This window comes from Pavona decussata, unplaced genomic scaffold (genome assembly GCF_977016875.1).
Source record: "Pavona decussata unplaced genomic scaffold, jaPavDecu1.1 SCAFFOLD_21, whole genome shotgun sequence".
Taxonomy (NCBI): domain Eukaryota; kingdom Metazoa; phylum Cnidaria; class Anthozoa; order Scleractinia; family Agariciidae; genus Pavona; species Pavona decussata.
Window position 1 is genome coordinate 6,047,501 of NW_028145444.1, and position 22,739 is coordinate 6,070,239.

Here is a 22,739-nt window from a genome sequence, read left to right on the forward strand (position 1 = left end):
TTATTTATATATTTATATTTTCTGATTTACTTTCTTTTTGCAGTAACGAACCTGACTTGTACCTGAAGCTCTAGGAACATTGCTGGCCTACAAAGACAAAACGTCTTCGACAGTTTTCGAAAATTTAGAAAATGTTTTGTTTCTAAAGGAGCATTAAAATAAAGTAAAGACTTAGTGTGATTATTGTAGCTGAGTATTAGTTAGAGACGGATAGAGACGGAAAACATAGGCGCAAGAACACAGCCCATGTAACAACCATAATGCCTGGTTTTCCCAGAAAGCACTAGGGTTAAATAACAAACCAGGATTAAGGGCCCGTCAAGCAAGAACGGAAAAAAAAAAAAAAATAAATAAATTAACGTCACGTGAAGCACCGAATTAACGTAAGAGGAACAACTACCTTTAAAATTCATTTTTTCTCATTTGGTTTCGGCAAGGAATGACTGAAAAATACACATTAGCGCAATGACGTCGTTTGTGTTTATCATACAGCCATCCTTCTGTCGCACCTTTTTCACGTCGACATAATAATACGTAATTTATTTCGCTTAGAAAACCAGGCTTAAGGAACCTTTTACATTTCATTGTGTCTGCACTGATGCCTAGATATCCTTTAATAAAATCCAATGCCGGAGAAACGAAGAAATGAGTGTGAAGTTGTTGTTATATCTATGCTAATGTCTGTTCGGTTTCCTTTAAGTGTCCTCCAGTTACGCTGTGCAGGCGTCCGCACTTGAGCGTTGGTTTCGCTGGTAGTAAACGTAGCTTAACGGAGCTTAAATTGTTGAATCACGCAGTTTATTGGTTTATTGAATTATATCTTTGAGAATCACTTGACATAAAGAAGTGTCGAGGAAAAATTGCTTTTTGAATGACTGCGCTGAAACTAAACGCTTTAACTTTTTCACCGCTAAAGGCGACTAATGTCGCCGTTTTAGAGCCTACCACTTTCAAGATTGGCCACGTTCTTAAATCCAGAAATCTGGTTATTATGGTCTACTAATAGTGTTAATTAGTAAGTGTTTTAGGCGTTAAGAGCAAATAAACTGACTTTATCTTCCGTTTGCCGTTCCATATCAACATTTATTTTCAAGCAAAACCAAAAATGCCCGTTTTCTGTGGCATCGAGGAAAGCTGAAAAACACACATCTTTGCTTCCAATTTTTAAATTCAAAATCTCATTTTAAAATCAAAATTCTTTCATGACAGCAAACCTTAATCTCATAACTAAGCATTTATTTTCAATTTTGCCTCTCACGCGTACAGCTGTTTTAACATCAGCCATTTGATTCGAGCCACTTTTCAAAGCCCGTGATTTCCCCTTTTCCGTCCGAGTTGCATTCTGGGTAATTTCGATACAACGACGAAATATGGGTCCCGCCATCTTAATTCAGTACCGGTCCTTCAGCACCCGGTCCTACTGGCAAAATATCGCACACATAGTTTTCTTTGCAAGTCAAACCTCCCCCAAATTGCCTAGGTAGGTCCGAGAATCCACCCACAGAACGGCCAGAGAGACAACTTCACTCGTGAGCCACCATGACTCGATACGAACACTTTTGGCGTCCCAGTCGTTGTGAAATCATCTCTCACCTCTAGATTCTTTCAGAGGGTTGCCTCTACTCTCCATTCCAGCTTTATGGTGCCAGCCTGGGAGCTTCTGCAGTGGAAAATGGCCCGAAAGTACACTTAAACCGACAACTTACCGATTAGAATGTGTTTGTGCTCGCGAGCAAAACAACAACGGTTCAAATAGGTGACGTCACAAAAAAAACTTGAGTCCTCGTTATTGCAGAGCAGCAAACATTTCAAAGGAGATCTTCATATGGGACAACTATATCCGTTTTGGTCATCTACATCGAGATAATTGTCCAGAGAGTCCAAGAAATTTGGCAGTGAAAGGGTTAATATTGTTTCCCCTCCAAAATTATTTACTCTGGCCCTGCCGCGAACATCTGGGACGAAATGCATTTTTTATGAAATAGTTTTGTGCTAATAATATTAGTACTTCTCATTTTTAAAACATTAAATGCAATAATACAATTATAATACTAACAACATTTTTTTTGAGTCAGGGGTTAAAGTAGTTTCTTATTTTATTAAGAATGAATTTTATGCTTTTACAGTTGCTCTGTGCGGCCCAGCGGGAAGATCCTATTGTGAGACATGTTTGCGTGTACCAAATTTATTTCTTGTGTTTATTTGCAAACAGAATGAAACACCTTTGTTCCATATCTCACGTTCATCAGTTAAATTTATGTATGGATTTAGCAGGCATTTTTTTGAAACTATTCCACAGTTTTGGAAATCATTTAAGCGACATAATTAGAAAAGATATTCGTGGGACAACTTGTGTTCTACACTGCTTCTCGATCAGAGGTCATGAGAAATTAAATACGTTTTTGTTATAACTCGCTCGCAAAGTTCATGTCAATTTTCATCTTTTTTCTCTCTCTCTTTTTTTAAATAGCGCTTTATTAATTCGTTAGTGTTTTGACTCCATCTTCACAGCATTCTTTCTAAAAGAAGTAAGAAGTAGCGCTGGCATGTTTCATAAGGTCATTCGTTGGATTTGGACAGAAAGAGACAAAGACAGAGAGAATTAAACAGCTTGAATTGCAGTGGTTTATTCTTATTAATTTTTATTTTTATTTCGTTACACTTCCTCGTTAATAACCTAATGGTAGTTACGATTATTTAATCATGCTTTGTTCCGATCGCGTCTGGTTGCGAAAAGATCATCATTTATCCTTTAGTTCACTGTCGCAGTCCAAAGTACGGGCAAATGCGCAAATATTTCTTCGCGTCTCCTCTCGCTTCTGCTAAAAATAAAAATAAATATACAATATAACTCACTACATTTCAATTGAATTCAGTTTCGAGTGAGAAGAGCTAGAATGGAAACCTTAAAGTTTTCCGATGTCTTTTGAAAACAAATTATGAATTCTGATATATAATCGTTTGAACTTTGAGACATAACTTGCAATGCATTACACACATTCAGTTAAGACAAGAAGAGTTTTACGACCGTTTCCATTTTTTCCATCATTATGAAATAAATTGTGAGTACATCATCATTCTTCAAGTGTGAGAGATGGAGCCAAATTGAATGGCTGAAACCTCAAAAGGAATTGAAAGGCCTTTAAATTCGCGGGAAAAATTAGGTATAAGTGGCAAATATTGCACTATGATGTGTCGTATGTTTACGTTTTTGAAACACCTCGAAGTTGATCGCTAACGCACTTAGAGCAAGTGTTTCTTCATTAAACCCATTTAATTTGTAACATTTTCTTTGCCGTGGCTGTCGTGCACTCTCTAAGGCCAAAGTTGGTAAACCTGAGACAGCTGAGAGCTTCCCAACGCCTACCTCCGTTATTCCTTTGCTGATCGCGTCCTCAAAGTAGCCATCGTTGACACGCATCCGGCGCCCCTGGAAGCAAACAAACAGAAATAGTTTGAAGTTTTCTTACGCTAACCTCAAAGTATCCATCGTTGTAACGCTTTTGGCCGCTCTTTAGTAAATTCGTAAAGGTTGTTCCATAGCATTGCGCCACTGTACTTTACACTTCGCTTAAGACTATTAGATTGCGGTTTTTGGATTGCTAGATCAATTTCAGAATTTCTTGAATGATAACCTTTATTACAGGAACAGAGAGCTCTGAGATAAAAAACAATGCATGGCATTTTCGGTCCAAACTGAAGCTCAATTATCTCTGAAAACTGCGCGGTTACCCCCAGTGTTCGTTTTTGATTCCAAGAGCCCCTACTAAGATCTGCTTTTCTCCAGTATTCAAAAACCGCGCAAAAACCACTTGTATTAGTACGCATCGTCTTTAAGTAACTTGAGTTTCTCGGACGAATTTGAGATGGAGAGAACTTAAGCCGAGTAAGAAAAGGAGGCACGTTTATTGGCTTGCTTCATTCTTGACAAGCTATGCATAAACACACATGATGGACAATACAGTTCACTACATAAAAAAAAAAAAAACGTTTAATTATTTTTGCATCTTCTTTAAGCCATAAAGTTGTGGTTGAGGTACGTGGTGATGGAGTTATATGGATTTGAGGATTATTGTATGAAAGACACGGAAAAAGTTATCAGACTTTGAAGACACAGCTATAGCAGCTTAAAGAGATTAGACAGACACTCATTGACTCACTACGTGTCCAGCTGCATAGCCATCAACGTTCATCAACGTGGCTAGAAATAAGAGAATCATAACGCAACAAACTGCTGTAGCTTTCTTCATTGTACACTTCCAGACGCTCTGAGGTATTTCTCGCAATCACAATTTTGTATTCCCTCCCGTTGCCGCTCGACAAGATTTTATATTTCAGGTTTTGGCATCTTGTTCACAAAGTTTTTATAAATGAAATTATGAATGGCCAATACAAATTCAAGAACTATTTGTTGTCAGTTCACCGCCCTCAATCTTGAGCTCTGATTGACCAGTTGAAATTGAAGCCACCGATTGGAACCGTTTAGAAACAATAGAAAGCCGTCATAGTTGCGAACATGTTTTTTTTTTAACAAGAAAATACGGTCTGTTTTGTCATTGGCATATCATCGTTCAGAGCAGTTGTTAATATCTGTTTGAAAAATTAAAATAAAATTAATTTCATTTCTCATTTTTCTGAATTCAAACCTGTATGTTTCAGGACATAGTCGCTGGTCTGTGACGATGAAAAATAAAGTTTAATAGCAAAACTGATTAAAAAAAAAAGAAAAGGAGGAATAACGGAGCATACTGCTACATCGTCTTTATCTTGTATATTAATTATTTTAGACATATCTGTGTATAAGACAGTAGGCATATGTTTCCAGCTTTGTAATAGCAGCCGGCAACTGATGGCTGTTCGAAAGTTAACGTTGTATGTTCATTCTGTCTTTTGGGAGAAAGAATGGCATCATAAGAAAAAAAAAAAATCGAAATCAGGAATAAAATTACCGCATTCCCTCTGGTGGTAGCTGTCCCTTAATAGAAAAACAAATTACTTTGGAAATATGGAACGAGTTGCCAGCACAAATTTGAAACGCTAATAAGACTCGACTGTATAAAGAAACCCTTAAAGGCTCCAGTATTTATTCAATATGGCTTATTCTAATGGACGAGGCTGTTTTAGTTCATTTTTCTCTACATCATGTTAAATTGTTTATTTTAACATTTGTTGTAGCTCTATTTCTACTTTTTAATCGGTTTTGAAATCATTGGTGTAATGCGGAATTGATCATTTCGCCACCAAATTAAAATTGCGCAATATAAAATTATGAAGTGTTAACAACACAGAGTACACCTAACTGGGGAAACTATGCAGATGGAATTGGAAGTCGGAAATGTTGGTTTCTTAGGTGTGGGGAAAACCGGAATAACCAGAGAAGAACCGCTCAGGGCAGCGACAAGAACCAACAAAGAACTCAAGCCATATATGAGGACGAGTTAGGGATCACACCTGGGCCACATAAGTGGGAAGGGAGGGCAATCACCACTTTGCCTATTCCTACTCCAAGGTTTGGTTTCGCTGGTAGTAAATGTAGCTCACCAAAACTTCCATTGCACACAGTTTATTGAATTGTATCTTTGAGAATCACCTGACATAAAGAGGTGTCGACGAAAAATTGCTTTTTGAATGACTTTGCTGGAATTAAACTCTTCCGTATTGGTCCCCCTTCAGTATTGTTTATTTGGTACTGCCGCAAACATATGGGACGAAATGTGTTTCTTGTAATATTAGTATTTCTCATTTTTTCAAATCTTAAATATATTTATACTGCTAATTGCAAATTTTTTGAGCAAAGGATTAACGCGGCTTCTTATTCTAAGGAAAATGAGTTTTATGCTTTGTACATTTGCGCTATGTTCGGCCAAGCCGGGAGATTCTGTTGCAAGACCTGTTTGCGTGTCCAAAATTTATTTTCTGCTTTTTGGAAACATATAGAACACGTTTTTCCCACATCTGATATTATTCAGTTAAATTTATGTACAGATTTAGCGGGCAGGTTTTTAAAGGAGTCATTTAAAGGGGATAATTAAGAAAGAACTTCGTGGGACAAAATTTGTTCTATACCGCGTTCTGCGCTCAGATTCATGACAAGAATCATTTGAAAAATCTTCCGCACGTGACTTTCTATAGAGTTTTAAAGAAAGCACAAAAATATGCCTGAATTATCGGCACCCCACAGCTGCGTTCGAGTTTTTATTAACATTTTATTGACTTTTTGATCCTTCAGAAGGCATCTGGAGGTTACCGAAAATTCAGTCAAACAGTGCTTTTTTCAAGAACGTTTCTTTTGTTAGGTCAGATTTACAAGTTTTTTTTTCCCACAGATTCTTATTACATGTTTTCTTTGATGCTATTTGTTCTTCATACAAAACCCAAATAAATAAGGTGGTTTAAAAACATGTAAGATTGTCCCATAAAGTCAGGTGCATTGAGATGTTTGTTTTCGGTAAGGTCCTGTTCAGATGGCTGCAAGCACTCAGCTGTGTTGGAAACTAGTATTTTCTTTGGTGAAAACTGAAGCAGGTTTCCTTTAGTTTTAGGAGTTACAAAAAATGGCGTTAAAAACCGCGAGTAAAGGCGAACTAGGACCAGCACGGATTTTCGGCTCCCTAAATTTTTCAACGACTTCATTACCCAGATAAAAAAATCCGGACAGATCAAACTGTGTTAGTTGGTCCATCAAAACAATCTAGGAGAACAAAAAACGACTTTTCAGGTGTTTCGCTTAAATTTCTCGGTGGGATGCTCTTGAAAAATGATGAAAAATAATGGTATCAATTTTTGGTTTGTTAGTTTTTATAGCAAGATAAATTCGGGCTGAAAAATAAAGTATGATTTTTTTATAACTCGCTCATGAAAGCCCATGTCCAGTTTCATATTTTCACTTTTGTTACACAAGATTCTCTTGATTTATTAGGATTGTGAGTCCATCTTGATAGTATCCTCTTTTCAAAAAGTGTAAAGTACGAAGACATGTTTCATAAGGTGATTCATTAGAGTGAGACAAAGAAAGGGAGAACTGAACAGCTTATTTGAATTGCAGTAGTTTAATTATTCTCATTTATTGTTAATTTTTCCGTTACACTTCCTCGTTAGGATGTTTTAATCATGCACTGTTCCGATCGGGTCTAGTTCCGAAAAGATCATCATTTATCCTCAAGTTCCCTGTCGCAGTCCAAAGTACGGGCAAGTCCGCAAATATTCCTTCGCATCTCCTCTCGCTTCTGCTAAAAATAAAGATAAATATAGAATATTACTCATTGCATTGCATTGAATTCAGTTTCGAGTGAGAATAGCTAGAATGGAAACCTTAAAGGTTTGCGTTTTATTTTGAAAGGAAATTATGAATTCTGATATATAATCGTTTCAACTTTGCGACATAACTTGCAGTGCATTACACACATTCGAAGGAAAAATTAGGTTTAAATTTTAAATATTGCACTATCGTTTGTAGTATGTTTACGTTTTGTAAACACCTCGAAGTTGATCGCTAACGCACTAAGAGCAAGTGTTTCTTCATTAAACCTCTTTTATTTCATGTCGTGTATTCTCTAAGGCCAAACCTGAGACAGCTGCGAGCTTCCCAACGCCTACCTTCATTATTCCTTTGCTGCTCGAGTCCTCAAAGTACCCATCGTTGAAACGCTTCCGGCCTGTAGGGAGCTGAATACAAACAAACAGAAAAAAAGTTTTTAGTCTTCTTTCATATTAATACCTTGATGACCGTAACAAAATTATAAAACAAAATTATAAATAATACCAAAAATGCCTCACACAAAGGATTGAAAGTGACGAAATCCATCTAAATTGTACAGCAAGACATCGTTGAAGGTGTTAAGAACGGTGATCTTGGCAAGAGCTGTTGGAATCGTAATAGAAAATGGGGGTACATACATACCTGCATAATGTAATGATGAGTTTTAGGTAAAATAAAATTTATCTATGCATAACTCATAATCAGGAACAGATAGAGCAGACTCTCCTTCTAAACTCCTGTAGAGATCTCGCTCTTATAGTGAATTCGAGAAGGTTGTTCCATAACATAGCGCTACTGTACTTTAAGCTTATTGCGGCTTTGGCATGCTAGATCAATTTCAGAATTAAGCGGACATTCATTGACTCACTTTTTTTGCAGGTCCCAAGCCATCAACGTTCATGAACGTGGCTAGAAATAAGAGAATCATAACGTAACAAACTGTTATAGCTTTCTTCATTGTAACGCTTCCAAACGCTCTGAGGTATTTCTCGCGATCACAATTTGGCATTCCCTGCCGTTGCCGCTCGACGAGAGTTTATATTTCAGGTTTAGACGTCTTGTCAAGAACTGTTTGTTGTCAGTTTTTCGCCTCAAATCTAGAGCTCTGATTGGCCAGTTGAAATTAAAGCCAGTGATTGGTACCGTTTGGAAACAATAGAAAGCCGTCATAGGTGCCAACATTTCTTATAACAAAAGTCTGTTTTGTCATTGGCAGATCATCGTGCAAAGCAGTTGTTAATGTCTGTTTGTAAGATTAAAATAAAATCAATTTCATTTCTCATTTTTCTGAACTCAAACCTGTATTCTGCAGGGATTAGTCGCTGGTCTGTCATGATCGATGAACAATGTGGTTTAATAGTAAAATAAAATTAAAAATAAAAATAAAAGAATAATAGAACATACCGCTACATCGTCTTTATCTCGTATATAAAGGATAAAATAAGTTTTCAGACATAATCTGCGTATAATACAGTAAGAATATGTTTCTAACTTTGAGTTAATTAGTTTTCGTTGGTATCTTGTTTGTCGTATGTAATAGCAGCCGGTAATGGCTGTTTGGAAAGTTAATGTTGTACGCTCATTCTGTCTTTTGGGAGAAAGAATGGCATCATAAGAAACAAATCAAACTAAGGAATAAAATTACCGCATTCTTTCTGGTGGTAGCTGTCCCTCAAAAGAAAAACAAATTACTTTGCAAATATGGAACAATTTGCCAGCATAAATAACAAACGCTAATTAAGACTCGATTGTGTAAAGAAACTCTTTAGGCTTGGTCTACTTAAGCGTATTAAGCATTTATTACCGTTTAGAGCACGCACCCTTTTCTATAAAAGTCTTGTCATGCTCTTATTTGAGTACGCAGATCTAGTTTGGGGTGACAAGCATAATGTCACTTAATGCCTAGCCTTCAAGTTTTGCAAAATAAGGCAGCTAAAATTATTTTAGATCGTCCGCTGTATTCATCTACGTCGCATGCATTAGCGACTCTGAAGTGGATACCTTTAGAGAAAAGGCGTTTCCAGCGAAGATGTGGGAGTGTAAATGTATACAAGTGTCTAAATGGACTTATAAACCATGAATTGACTTTAGTAACACAGCAACAGCAACATTACTGCAACACAAGAAATAAAGTCAATCTTAGACTCCCCAGTGTTAAGAGAAATTGGGAGAAACAAAGAACTACATATCATGCTGTAAATGACTTTAATTCACTAAGCCAGGTAAAACGAAAATCTGTGAATATTAATACGTTCAAGCGACATGTTTTTAATTAGTTAATATGATTTATACTGCTAATTACAATTTTTTTTGACGCGGCTTCTTATTTTATGGAGAATGAGTTTTATGCTTTGTGCATTTGCTCTGTGTTCGGCCCAATTGGAAGATTCTGTTGCAAGACATGTTTGCGTGTCTAAAATTTATTTTCTACTTTTTGGAAACATATGGAACACCTTTTTCCCACATCTGAAATTATTCAGTTAAATTTATGTATGGATTTAGCCGGCAGTTTTTTAAACAATCGCACAATCATTTGAAGGAGATAATTAAAAAAGAATTTCATGGGACAAATTTGTTTTACACCGCGTTCTGCGCTCAGACTATGACAACAATAATTTGAAAAATCTCCCGCACGTGACTTGCTAAAAAGGTTTAAAGTAAGCGCAAAAATATGCCGGAACCCACTGCTGCGTCCGAGTTTTTATTAACATTTTATTTACTTTTTCACCCTACAAAAGGCATCAGGAGGTTACCGAAAATTTTGTCAAACAGTTTTGCGTCTTTTAAGAACTGTTTTTTATTAGGTCAGATTTACAAGTTTTTCCCACAGATTCTTAACAAATGTTTTGTTTGATGCTATTTGTTCTTCATACAAAAACCAAATAAATAAGGTGGTTTAAAATCAAGCCGGTGCACCTAGTGGTTCGTTTAGGTTAATATCTGTTCAGATGGCCTCAAGCACTCAACTGAATTGGAAACTAGTGTTTTGGTTTTGTTGAAATGCGACCTAAAGATTCTTTTCCTTTAGTTTTAGAAGTTAAAGAAATGGCGTTAAAGGTGCGAGTAAAGGCGAGCTAAGAGGAGCACGCAAATTCGGAAGACAAGATTTTGTTCCCTTAAACTTTCCACGGCTTCACTATATCCGAACAGATCAAACTGTGTTAACTGGTCCACGTTAAATCAAGACATCAAAACAATCTAGGAGACCAGAAAACGACTTTTTAGGTGTATTGCTTAAATTTCTCGGTTGGATGCTTCTGAAAAATGATGCAGCCGTCATTGTAATGGTACCAATGTTTGGTTTATTAGTTTTTATAGCAAGATGTATTTGGGCTGATAAATTAAATACGTTTTCTTTTAACTTGCTCACGAAGCTCATGTCCAGTTTCATCTTTTCTTGATTCATAAGTATTGTGACTCCATCTTGACAGTGTGAAGCAGCGCTGACATGTTTCATAAGGTGGTACTTTACAGTGAGAGAAAAAGAGAGAGAGAACTTAACAGCTAGCTTGAATTGCAGTTACTTATTCTCATTTATTCTTAATTTTCTGTTACACTTCCCCGTTAATAAGCTTACGGTATTTACGATATTTTAATCATGCTTTGTTCCGATCGTGTTTGGTTCCGAAAAGACCGTCATTCATCCATAAGTTCCCTGTCGCAGTCCAAAGTACGGGCAAATTCACAAATGTTCCTTCGCATCTCCTCTCGCTTCTGTTAAAGATAAATTAATAAATATACAACATTACTCACTGCATTGCAACTAATTTCAGTTTTCAGTGAGAATAGCTTGGAAGGATACCTTAAAGTTCTCGGTTTTCTTTTGGAAAGAAATAATGAATCCTGATATATAATCACGCGATATCATTTGCAATGCATTACACAAATTCAGTTTAGAGAGAAAGAGTTTTTACGACCATTTGCATTTTTTCCATTGTTATGAGAAGAATTTTGATTACTTCATCATTCTGTAAGTGTGAGATGGAGCCAAATTGAATAGCTGAAACCACAAAATGAAATGAAAGGCTTTTAAATTCACTGGGAAGATTAGGTAATGGCAAATATTGAACTATCGTTTGTGGTATATTTACGTTTTGTAGACACCTCGAAAATGATTGCTCACGGACTTAGAGCAACGCCTACCTCCATTATTTCTTTGGTGCTCTCGTCCTCAAAGTATCCATCGTTGACACGCTTCCGGCGACCCTGGAAACAAACAAACAAGCAAACAAACAGAAAAAGTCTGAAGTTTTTCTTTCGTATTAATACCTTTGATGGCCGTTGCATGGGAAATTATAAAAAAAATAACAAATACAAAAAATGTTTCAGGCAAACAACCAAAATTGTAATACAAGATATCGCTTGTAGATGTTAAGGATGGTGGCGCCTAATACAGAAATATTTTTGGGTATTGTATTCTCCTTTTCTGCCGTAGTGATAAACCGCGCAAAAGTACCGTTTGTATTTTGAGGCATCCTCCTTAAGTAACTCGAGTTTTTCGGACGAATTGGGGATGAACAGAACGTAAGTAAAATAAGTAAAGGATGCACATTTATTTGCCTGCTTCAGCCTTGACAGACTAAACTTAAACACACCATGGAATAAACACTTCACAAAAAAAAAATCCGAAAGTGTGGTTGAGATTTATACGTGGTGATCGAGTTAGATGGATTTAGGGATTATTGTATGAAACAAAAAGAAATAGTGATCAGACTTTTGAAGACACAGCTATAGCCCGCTATCGCACACAGCTATAGCAGCTAAAAGAGATTTTAAAGGTGATTCCGCTGAAAAAGAAGGAGTATTTAAAATGGTCTAAAACTTGGTCCAGTTCATGACTATGTTATGAGCATTACAAAAATGCAATAAAAAGTGGGGGTCACCGTGCTCGTTTTTGTGCAACCTGGGTGGCTATTATAGTAAATACATGACCCACGAGGTTTCTATTAGGAACGCTAGTAATCAGAAAAGGGAACTATCATTTCTGGAAAAATAAATTTCTTGCATTAAAATATCGAAGCAGTTCAACAAAATTTACTTTAATCTTATACAACAAACTATTCTAATTGAACTGGAATAAAGATTATGAAAGAAAGTGAAGATTTTGCTGCGTGTGCACGTAAGCAGCACTACCTAAATACGTGCTTTTTAAAGCATTCAAATAAAAATATCTCAAAGCAGAGTATTAAACTTTTCTTTAAATCGCGATATATAGTGGTCAACCGTATGACATTTAAATTGATGCAATAAAAAATGGGGGTCACCGTGCTCGTTTAGAAGAAAAGGACCATTTATTAAACCTGCCGAGCTTAACCTCAAGGAAATCCCGTAATGTTGTGTGCGCGCGCGCTCGTACGCGCGCTAAATGACACGAAAAATTATGCGCAGCAAGGATGCGCAATGCAATTCGATGGAATCACCTTAAGTAGACACCTATTTACTTACTGGGTGTGAAATTGATCCTGGATGAGGCATAAGACCTTCAACGTTCATCAGCGTAGTTAGGAATAAGAGAATCATAACGCAACATACTGCTGTAGCTTTCTTCATTTTGACGCTTCCAAACGCTTTAAGGTATTTCTCGCGATCAAAATTTGGCATTCCCTCAAATTGCCACTGGACAAGATTTTATATTTCAGGTTTTGGCACCTTTTTCGCAAAGACGCTATAAACGACGCTGTTCTGACCAATAAAAATGGAAGAACTATTTGGTCCATCACTTAAAAGCAGTTGTCAGTTTATCGCCTCAAATCGTGAGCTCTGATTGGCTAGTTGAAAACCAAATAATTTTGGAAATATGGAACAAATAACAAACACCAATTAAGACCCGACTGTATAAACTCCAGCATTCATATTATTCAGTGTGGCTTATCCTAATCGATGAGACTAATTTAGTTTGTTTTTCTCTGCATCATGTTAAATTTTTCTTAACATTACTTGTAGCTTTATTTCCACTTTTAAATCGGTTACGCATTCATTGGTGTGGTATGCAATTGATCATTTCGCCACTAAATTAAAATTGCGCAATATGAAATAAATTATGAAGGACGTGTTAACGGTATTTAACACAGGGAAACTATGCAGATGGAATTGGAAGTCGGAAATGTTGGTTTCTTAGGTGTGGGAAAACCGGAGTAACCGGAGAAGAACCGCTCAGGGCAATGACAAGAACCAACAAAGAACTCAACCCAAATATGAGGACGAGTTAGGGGATCACACCTGGGCCACATTAGTGGGAGGGGAGTGCCTTCACAACTGCGCCATTCCTGCTCCAAGTTTGGTTTCATTAGTAGTAAACGTAGTTTAACTGAACTTCCATTGCACGCAGTTTATGAAATTGAACTATACATTTGAGAATTATCTGAAATAAAGACGTCTTGAGGAAAAAAATGCTTTTTGAATGACTGTATTTAAACTAAACTCTTTACTCCTTACAATACTATTTACTTGGCTCTTTCGCAAACATATAGGACGAAATGTGCTTCTTAGGAATAACATCAGTGTACCTTTTTTTTTTTCAAATCTTAAATTTAATTATAATACTTATTGCAATTTTTCAAAGCAAGGGGTTAACTTAGCTTTTTATTTTATGAATAAATTTTGTGCTATGTACAGATGCTCTGGCCCAGCCGGAAGAACCTGTTTCATCCTGATCCAGTTTGTGTGTAGGAAATTTATTTGTTTTTGCAAACAGATGGAACACTTTTTTTCAGCAGCTGACAGTTCAGTTCAGTTAAATTTATGTGTGGATTTAGCGGGCAGTTTCTTATGCTATTGCACAGTTTTGTGGCACAGTATTTGCTTTATACCGTTTCTGCGCTCGAAGGTCATGACAATATTTTCGGATAAATCTTCTTCATGTGACCTGCTAAAAGTTTTAAAGTAAGCGAAAAAATATGATTGAATTTCATTGACTTGTCGTAACTTTTCACCTTACAGAAGGCATAAGGATGTCAGTTACCGAAAATTCAGTCAAAGATTTAATTTGTGCGTTTTTCAAGAACTTTTTATATTAGGTCAGATTTAGATGTGTTTTCCAACAAATTTTTAATACATTTTTTCTTTGATGGTTCGTTTCGGTAGCCTCAAATACTCAGACCTGTTGAAAACTAGTGTTTTCTTTGGTGAAAAGCGATGTTAATATTTCCCTTCCTTCAGTTTTCCTAGTTAAAGGTGTAAAAAGTGCTAGTAAAGGCAAGCTAAGAGATGCACGGAAATTCGGAAGACAAGATTTGGCTTTCTTTAACTTTCTACGGTTTCAATACCCAGATAAAAAAGAACTAAGAGAAGTAAGCAGGACCTGTTTCGTAAGGTGATTGATTAGAGTGAGACAGAAAGAAACAAAGACAGAGAGGTTGATCGAGTTAGATGGCTTTAGGGATTTTGTTTGAAAGCCAAGAAAAAAATGATCAGACTTTTGATGACACAGCTATAACAGCTAAAAGGGATTAAGCAGACACTCATAGACTCACGTTTGAAATTGATCCCGCCATGGCTCCTAAGACTTCAACGTTCATCAACGTGGTTAGGAATAAGAGAATCAGAACGCAGCTGACTGCTGTTGCTTTCTTCATTGTAACGCTTCTAAACTTTGCGAGGTATTTCTTGCGTTCACAGTTTGGTATTCCCTTCCGTTGGCGCTCGACAAGATTTTATATTTCAGGTTTTGGCATCTTTTGCGTATATAAGCGACACTATACTGGTCAATAAAAATGCAAGAAACGTTTGGCACGGACTATCACTAAAAAGCAGTTGTCAGTTTATCGCCTCAAATCTTGAATTCTGATTAGCCAGTTGAAATTAAAGCCAGTGAATGTTACCGTTTGGTAGCAATAGAAAGTCGTCATAGCTGCCAACATCTTTTATAACAAGGGTCTGTTTTGTCCTTGGCAGATTATTGTTCAGAACAGTTGTTAATATCTGTTTGTAAAATTTAAATAAAATCATGATGAATAATGAAGTTTAATAGGAAAACAAAAAAGAGGAAATAATGGAAAATACTGATACTGCCGTCTTTATCTTGTTTAGTCTTTTTTAATCTGTTTAACACATATGGCTTTTATTTTCTGTATAGGCTTTCTGTATAAAATTGTAGGAACATGTTTCCAGCGTTGTCTAATTAGTTTTCGTTGGTAATTTCTCGCATGTAGTAGCCTGCGGCGATGCTCGTTTGGAAAGTTAATGCTGTATGGTAATTTTGGCATTTAACCTAAACCTATCTGTGTTTTGGGAGAAAAAAAGGGCATCAGAAAGAAAAATTCGAAATGAGGAATAAAATAACCGCATTCTTACTGGTGATATCTGTTCCTCGATAGAAAAACAAATTACTTTGGAAATATGGAACGAGTTGCCAGCACAAATAAGAAACGCTAAGAATCTCTAGTTAGGTTCATCCTAATCGGCAAAGCTATTTTAGTTTGCTTTTCTTTGCATCATGTTAAATCGATTATTTTATTTTATTTTAACAAATGTTGAAGCGCTATTTCTACTTTTTAATCGTTAGGGGCGGACCATTAGAAATCACGGGAAGGGGGGGGGGGGGGGAACAATTCCCCCCCAAAAAAATTCCTGCAAAGGAAAATTGCAAAAAAAAAAAAAAAAAAAAATTCCTGCAAGCAGTTCACCCTGCAAGTAAACTGAGCCAAAGTATGAAATCAAAACACAACGTCAAGTAGTTTTACTGTGCATATCAAGAATATAACCTGCTCTTCTATCATTTGAACCAATTTTGCATGTATTGATGTTTTTAGAAGTGACAATGCAACAGATTACATCTTATCTCCGGCTCATTTATGGAGAACCATATTTCAAACGTAGAAGAAATACTATAACAAACCTTCAACAATATTTCTTTTGAAACCATGACAATATCAAACAAGTTAGGAACCAAAGTCACTCACAAACCATTTATATCTTGTTTGAATGTTGCTCAAAAAAATCACTAGATTATCCCAACAACCATTTCAAATATTAAAATTCAAGTAATATGTTAACTATATATTCAATAATAATTAATCAAATCAAATAATCTTACTATATGTATTCAGCTGTACTTTAAACTTTCAACAATTTGGGTAATATAAAAGTATTGAAGGACTGGACAATACTTGCTGTGGTTCAAATTCTAAAAAATTGACTTTTCATTGGCCAGATTTGTTCAGATTTGCTGTGTTTTGTAAGAAAATCTCTCTCTTTAATGGCACAATGCATCCCTTAAAAATGTGCTGGAAATCAGACAACCAAATCAGACAAAAAAAGGAGCATTGCTTCAATAACAACCAAATCCAAGGCTACATACCAGAAAAGGAAAAAAGCCTGTCCAATCTGAGAACCTGTCCCACTGTGTATACTTTGCTGTTTGATGTGGCCTTGCAAGTTGGGATTTAGGATTTATAGTTAATGTTGCTTTGTCTATGTCATTTCAAGTGCCGGTGGACAACGGCTCTTTCAAGAGCCCCCACCCTGTATTGCACACCGCGGGGAAAAATCCTGGGCCCACGCCCTGCATTCAAAGACCAACACAACCTGTGCTTTTTGGAAGTAAATCTGGCAGTGACCTCTTTGAAGCGCGATCTATTTGTCGATTGGACAGGACGTATTTATCTTCGACCGAGAAAACAACACCGAGTATACGTACTATATTGCCTTCGAATTTCTCACGCTTTTCGCCTTTGCGTTCAACTGTAAAGAATAGTATCGACCAACACGACGAAGCCGAGTTTCCTTGACAAGTGAAAAAACATCCCTCGAGGCATGAGGTGCGATACCTTTTATAGCAGCTCATTTCTTTCTCGATAATCGCGATACTCGAATTTCGCCATAATCAAGACTCCAAAGAGACTGTCACCTTGAGCGGTACTGTAATTAAACTGTGTGGAGCTTTGTATGCCTTTAATATTAAAAGAAGTTCTGTCGAAAAAAAAAAAAACGTGCAGAGCTTTCACGTCGAAAAAAAATACATGCAGACAAACTGGACTAATTGCGCAATATAAAATTATAAATTATGAAGTGTTAACGGTATTTAGCACACAGAGCGCACATAACTGAGGACACAGATGGCATTGGAAGTTGAAAATATGGTTTCCTAGGTGTGGGGAAAACCGTTGTTACCGAAGAAGGACCGCACAGGGCAGCGAACCAATAAAAAACTCAACCCAATTATGACGGCGAGTTAGGGGATCGCACCTGGGCCATATTTGTGGGAGGGGGGTAACTTCACAACTGCGCCAATCCTGCTCCAAATTTAGTTGCACTGGTAGTAAACGTAGTTTAACTGAGCTTCCGTTGCACGCAATTTATTGAATTATATCTTCGAGAATCACCTGACATAAAGACGTGATGACGAACAATTTCTTTTTGAATAACTGTGTTGAAACTAAACTCTTTCATATTGTGCCCCCTTCAATATTATTCACTTGGCCCTACCGCAAATATATGGGACGAAATGTGTTTCTTATAAGAACTCTTTGTGCTAACAATAGTCAGTGTTTCTTATCTTTTTCAAATCTTAAATTTAATTATAATGTTTATTGCAAAGAGTTGAGCGTTTTTCAATAACTTGTTATATTGGCTAAGATTTACAAGTGTTTTCCCACAGACTTTTATTACATGTGATTCCTTGATGTTTCCTTTCGGTGGCCTCAAGTACTCAAACGTGTTGGCTATTGCTTTCTTTGGTAAAATGCGACGTTTATATTTCTTTTCCATTAGTTTTCGGAGTTCTAAAAGGCGTTAACAGTGCGAGTAAAGGCGATCTAAGAGGAGGACGGAAAATTTGGAAGACAAGATTAGGCTCCCTAAAAATTTCTACGACTTCAATACCCAGCTAAAAAATCCGAACAGATCAAAACTGTGTTAATTCAACCAATTATCCAGCTTCTACGACGACGGTAACAAGAACATAACAAAACAATAAGATTTAATGAGAAACACAAAGGCCCTGCACGTACGATATAAATTTTGGCAAAAATGGTCGGCAAAACAACAACCGGTGTTTCAAGGTTTTGTCGAGGGAGAGTAAATTTTTCATTCTCTGTCTCAACTTGAAGTTCATTCAAACCTGTTCTGTTGCTGGATTGTTCGGCCACATTCTACTAGTCGAACGAATTCGAAAAATCGTGAAGTAGTGCAAGTAACGCGAACTTTTAATTTATTTTCAAGTGACGTTTTCGTTGCCGTTGCCGTTGCCGTCGTGGTTTCTTGAAGTCCCTACTATCTAGGAAACCAGAGAACAACTTTTTAGGTGTTTTGCTTAAATTTGTCGGTTGGATGCTCCTGAAAAATGACGCAGCAGTTAGTATAATGGTATCGATTGCTCGTTTGTTTGTTTTTGGCTGATAAATTAAATACGATTTTTTTTATAACTCGCTTACGAAACTCATGTCCAGTTTCATCTGTTCCCTTGATTCGTCAGTCTTGTGACTCCATCTTGATAGTATTCTAACTGTGGCTACTACTCTTTGAGAGTAGCCACTATGTCATGGAGTGTGTAAGAGTGAATGTAAGTAGTCCTAATCTTCGGATAGTGTTAGGAATTGCACGATCGGGGTTTGATCGACACCGACGCTTGATGTTTGTCAGTTTTCGTGAGTTTCGTTTGTGACTTATAGTCGACTATCGTGCTTATTGGCGGCAAATGGCGACAAGTTCTTAAATTCCGTCATTTCTCGTCTTATTTTCCATAAATTGCATATTGCAACGTTCATAGCCGTATTTTTACTTCCATGGGCTTCACGTTGGTTGCAATTGATGAGCTTCGCATTGGTTGACAAGTTGATCCCCATATTTTATACAGGTTGCTTGAAATCTAGTAACGCGGGAAGACCAATTCTTTCCAATTGTCATTTACAGTAGTAGCCATATATAGTCCTCGACTTCCTAGCTTTTTTTAAAGTGAGAAGTAGCGCGAACATATTTCATAAGGTGATTCATTCGAGTGAGACAGAAAGAGAGGAAGACAGAGAGAACTAAACAGCTTGAATTGCAGTAGTTTATTCTCGTTTATTCGTAATTTTCTGTTACTTAAGTTAATAAGCCAATAACATTTGTTATGTTTTAATCATCTACTGTTCCGATCGGTTCTGGCTTCGAAACGATCATCATTTATCCTTAAGTTCCCTGTGGCAGTCCAAAGTACGGGCAAATCCGCAAATATTCCTTCGCATCTCTCGCTTCTGTTTAAAATAAAGACAAATATAGAATATGACTCATTGCATTGCATTGAATGCAGTTTCGAGTGAGAATAGATATGATGGATACCTTTTTTCCCAGTTTTTTAAACGAATTATGGATTCTGATATATAATCATTCAAATTCATTACGCACATTTATTTTAGACAGGGAGAGTTTTACGACCGTTTGCATTTTTCCCATGTTATGAAATAAATTGTGAGTACTTCATCATTCTGCAAGTGTGCGAGATGGAGCCAAATTGAATAGCTGAAACCACAAAATGAAATAATAGGCCTTTAAACTTGCAGGAAAAATTAGGTATAAATGGCAAATATTGCAGTCTTTCGTTTGTCGTATGTTTGCGTTTTGTAAACACCTCGAAGTTGATCGCTCACGCACTTAGAGCAAGTGCAACATTCTCTTTGCCGTGGCCGGTCATGCATGCCTTAAGGCCAAAGTAGATAAACCTGAAACAGCCGAGAGCTTCCCTAAGCCTACCTCCGTTATCCTTTGCTGCTCTCGAAACGCTTCCTTCCATACTGAAAACAAACAAACAAACAGAAAGAGTTTGAAGTCTTCTTTGGTATTAATTCCTTTAACGGGTCTTTGATGGCCGTAGAAAAATGACAAAACAAAATAATAAAAAATAATAACAAAGGATTGAGAGTGACAAAGCTCATCTAAATTGTATAGCAAGACATCGTTGAAGATGTTGAGAACGGTGATCGTGGAAAAGGCTGTAATAGAAAAAAGGGGGTTGCAGCAAAAATTCTAAAAAGCTCTAAGATATAGAACAATGTATGAAATTTTCTGTTCAAACTGAAGCTCAATTATCCCTGAAAACTGGGCGGTTACCCCCAGTGTTCGTTTTTGATTTCAAGAGACCCTGCTAAGATCTGCTTTACTCCCGTATTTATAAACCGCACAAAAATACCTTTGTATTAGTAGGCATCGTCTTTAAGAAACTCGAGTTTCTCATACCAATTCGAGATGGACAGAACTTAAGCGCAGTAAGAAAAGCAGGCACCGTCCTTAAGAGGGTTCGTTTATTGGCCTTCAGTCTTCACAGACCATACGTTCATGCATACACACATGATGGAAAATACAGTTCATAACATGAAGAAGCCCGTTTAGTTATTTTTGTATCTTCTTTAAGCCATAAAGTTGTGGTTTAGATACGTGGTAATTCAGATAGATAGATTTAGGGCTTACTGTTTGAATAGCACAGAAAAAATGATCAGAATTTTGAAGAGACAGCTATAGCAGCTTAAAGGGAAATTGACCACCCATCAACGCTCGTCAGCGTGGCTAGGAATAAGAAAATCATAACGCAACACAACGCTGTAGGTTTTTTCATTTTGTCGCTTCTAAACATTTTAAGGTATTTCTCACGATCACTATTTGGTATTCCCTCCCGTTGCCGCTCGACAAGACTTTCTAGTTCAGGTTTTGGCCTCTTTTCCGCAAAGTTATGATAAATGACATTTTAACTGGCCAATAAAATGCAAGAACTGTTTGGCGCTGTCAATCGCCGAAAAGCAAACTTTGAAGTTGTCAGTTTATCGCCCAAATGTTGACCTGATTGGTCAGTTAAAATTAAAGCCAGCGAATGGTACCGTTTGGTAACAATAAATCTAGAAAGTCAACATGTTTTTATAAGAAAAGTCTGTTTCGTCATAGGAAGGTTATTGTTTAGGGCAGTCGTTAATATCTGTTTGTAAAGTTGAGATAACATTAATTTCATTTTCTGAACTCAAATCTTTATGCTGTGGCCGCGATGAATAGGAAACTAAAAAAGAAAAGATAATTGACGATACCGCTGTTGCCGTCTTTATCTTGTTTATTCCAAGGACAATATCCGTTTAAGACATATCTTTGTGCATAAAATTGTAGGGACACGTTTCCAGCTTTGCCTTAATTAGTTTTCGTTCATTATCTGCTTCTCGTATGTAATAGCAGCCGGCAATGGCTGTTTGTGAAGTTAATGTTGTATGCTCCTTTTGGCATTCAATCTAAAGCATATAGGTGTTTTGGGAGAAAGAACGACATGTTGCAAATAACTTAATGACTGTGTAGTTAATGCGTGAAGAATAAGTTGCTAACTAAGATGGCTAAGTTGTTTCAAGATGTCGTTAGTCTGTTAGAAGGTGATAAGGAGAGCTCATAAAAAAAATCTCTCCTCTCGAAAGAGATTGGAATGACTCGAACGTTTTTCGGGAAACTTCGGATGATACTCGACTCTGTTCGGCTAATGAGAGGGACACCATTGATACGATAAAAAACCGCAAAAAACTTTGGCAGAATCAATTTCCATCCCCCTTATGCGTGGAAAATTCTTAATATCCACGGAAAACTAATTTACAAACAATGACACTTTTCGACATGATAAAAACTTGAAGCTATTGTAGATTATACTTGTTCTTGTTTTATTCCAGCTTTAAAGGTTGCTTTAAAATATTTGCTGCACTTTCACTAAATAGACTCTATACGAGATGGCACGTCAGTTTTTATTCGAGATCGCAAAAACACAAACAGGAAATTAACTTTAAAAAGCGAGCATTTTCCACTGCCTTTTATCACGATTTACAACCCAATTATTATCGAAAAGGCACTAAAAAAAAAAGGTAAACTAAAAAACAAAAAAACAAAAAAAAATTATATATTAAACCTAATAACACAAAGTCCGAAAAATTTTGTTGTGAACGTTGTAAAACTGAAAGGGCGTAGGTTTTATTTTAGGCCAAATGTTTTTCGTTTGCTTTATTCGTCACTGTCCATTAGCACGAAAATGATTTTTAAAATTTTTGTGACAACGGAAAACAAAATTGCAACCGTTGATAACGTTCAATTGCCGACTCTACAAAATAGTGCGCTGTATGGAACAGTAACACTCAAGCATTATTTCATGTCAATTAAAAACGAAGCTTATCTCGCCGAACTACACATGTACGGTTTAATACAAGTGCATATCAGGGAGTTCATAATATTACTCTCATTTGGTTCTCTTTACAGGAGAAGCGAAAGCTGTTTTTGTGCACTGGACTGCGACTATCTATTGTAACCGATGAGAAGGTCCCGAGAGGAAAACAAGTTAATGCCTAAAATATTTGTATTTCCTAAAACTGAACAAAAATGCAAATAAGAGAAAATGTCTCTCTAAGCGTCACGTGTGAACTGGTAGAACCAACAACACTGTGAATATGAACAACATCAGATAACATTGGTCGTTACTTTTCACGTAAATTGAATCAAATAAAATAAACTAGACCAATTGGATTTTTATGTAACAATCATTAGATTTCAGCAGAGA

The 22,739-nt window shown here is 36.7% G+C and overlaps 1 protein-coding gene and 3 long non-coding RNA genes across 10 annotated transcripts in view; 1 reads left to right on the forward strand and 3 right to left on the reverse strand.

Moving 5' to 3' along the window:
- LOC146486458 (uncharacterized) overlaps positions 1-704 on the forward strand; it is a 14,170-nt gene extending 13,466 nt beyond the window's left edge. The window contains exon 4 of the mRNA XM_085100990.1: positions 44-704. Coding sequence (XP_084957116.1) covers positions 44-66 — 23 coding nt within the window. The 3' untranslated portion in view covers positions 67-704. The remainder of the gene's footprint in view (positions 1-43) is intronic.
- LOC146486459 (uncharacterized) overlaps positions 1-4,366 on the reverse strand; it is an 11,554-nt gene extending 7,188 nt beyond the window's left edge. The window contains exons 1-3 of one of the 3 annotated variants that reach the window (XR_014860515.1): positions 4,161-4,366; positions 3,368-3,430; positions 2,612-2,819 (exon numbers count right to left, since the gene is read on the reverse strand). This is a non-coding gene — a long non-coding RNA (uncharacterized LOC146486459). Of the gene's footprint in view, positions 1-2,611; positions 2,823-3,367; positions 3,431-4,160 lie in introns of those variants that run through there. The other 2 variants (XR_014860508.1, XR_014860514.1) reach the window with 2 other exon arrangements.
- A 2,664-nt stretch (positions 4,367-7,030) lies between these two features.
- On the reverse strand, positions 7,031-8,313 carry LOC146486460 (uncharacterized). Of its 4 annotated transcripts, none has more exons than XR_014860491.1 (3): positions 8,127-8,313; positions 7,597-7,665; positions 7,031-7,226 (listed from the first exon to the last, which is right to left on the reverse strand). It is a non-coding gene; the product is annotated as an uncharacterized LOC146486460 (long non-coding RNA). The 4 variants fall into 4 exon arrangements; XR_014860487.1 differs by having other exon boundaries at positions 7,031-7,229; XR_014860493.1 differs by having other exon boundaries at positions 7,597-7,655; positions 8,123-8,313.
- A 2,452-nt stretch (positions 8,314-10,765) lies between these two features.
- LOC146486461 (uncharacterized) lies at positions 10,766-14,904 on the reverse strand. Of its 2 annotated transcripts, none has more exons than XR_014860485.1 (3): positions 14,731-14,904; positions 11,402-11,464; positions 10,766-10,972 (listed from the first exon to the last, which is right to left on the reverse strand). It is a non-coding gene; the product is annotated as an uncharacterized LOC146486461 (long non-coding RNA). The 2 variants fall into 2 exon arrangements; XR_014860484.1 differs by lacking the exon at positions 14,731-14,904 and adding an exon at positions 12,704-12,913.
- Positions 14,905-22,739: the final 7,835 nt, after the last annotated feature.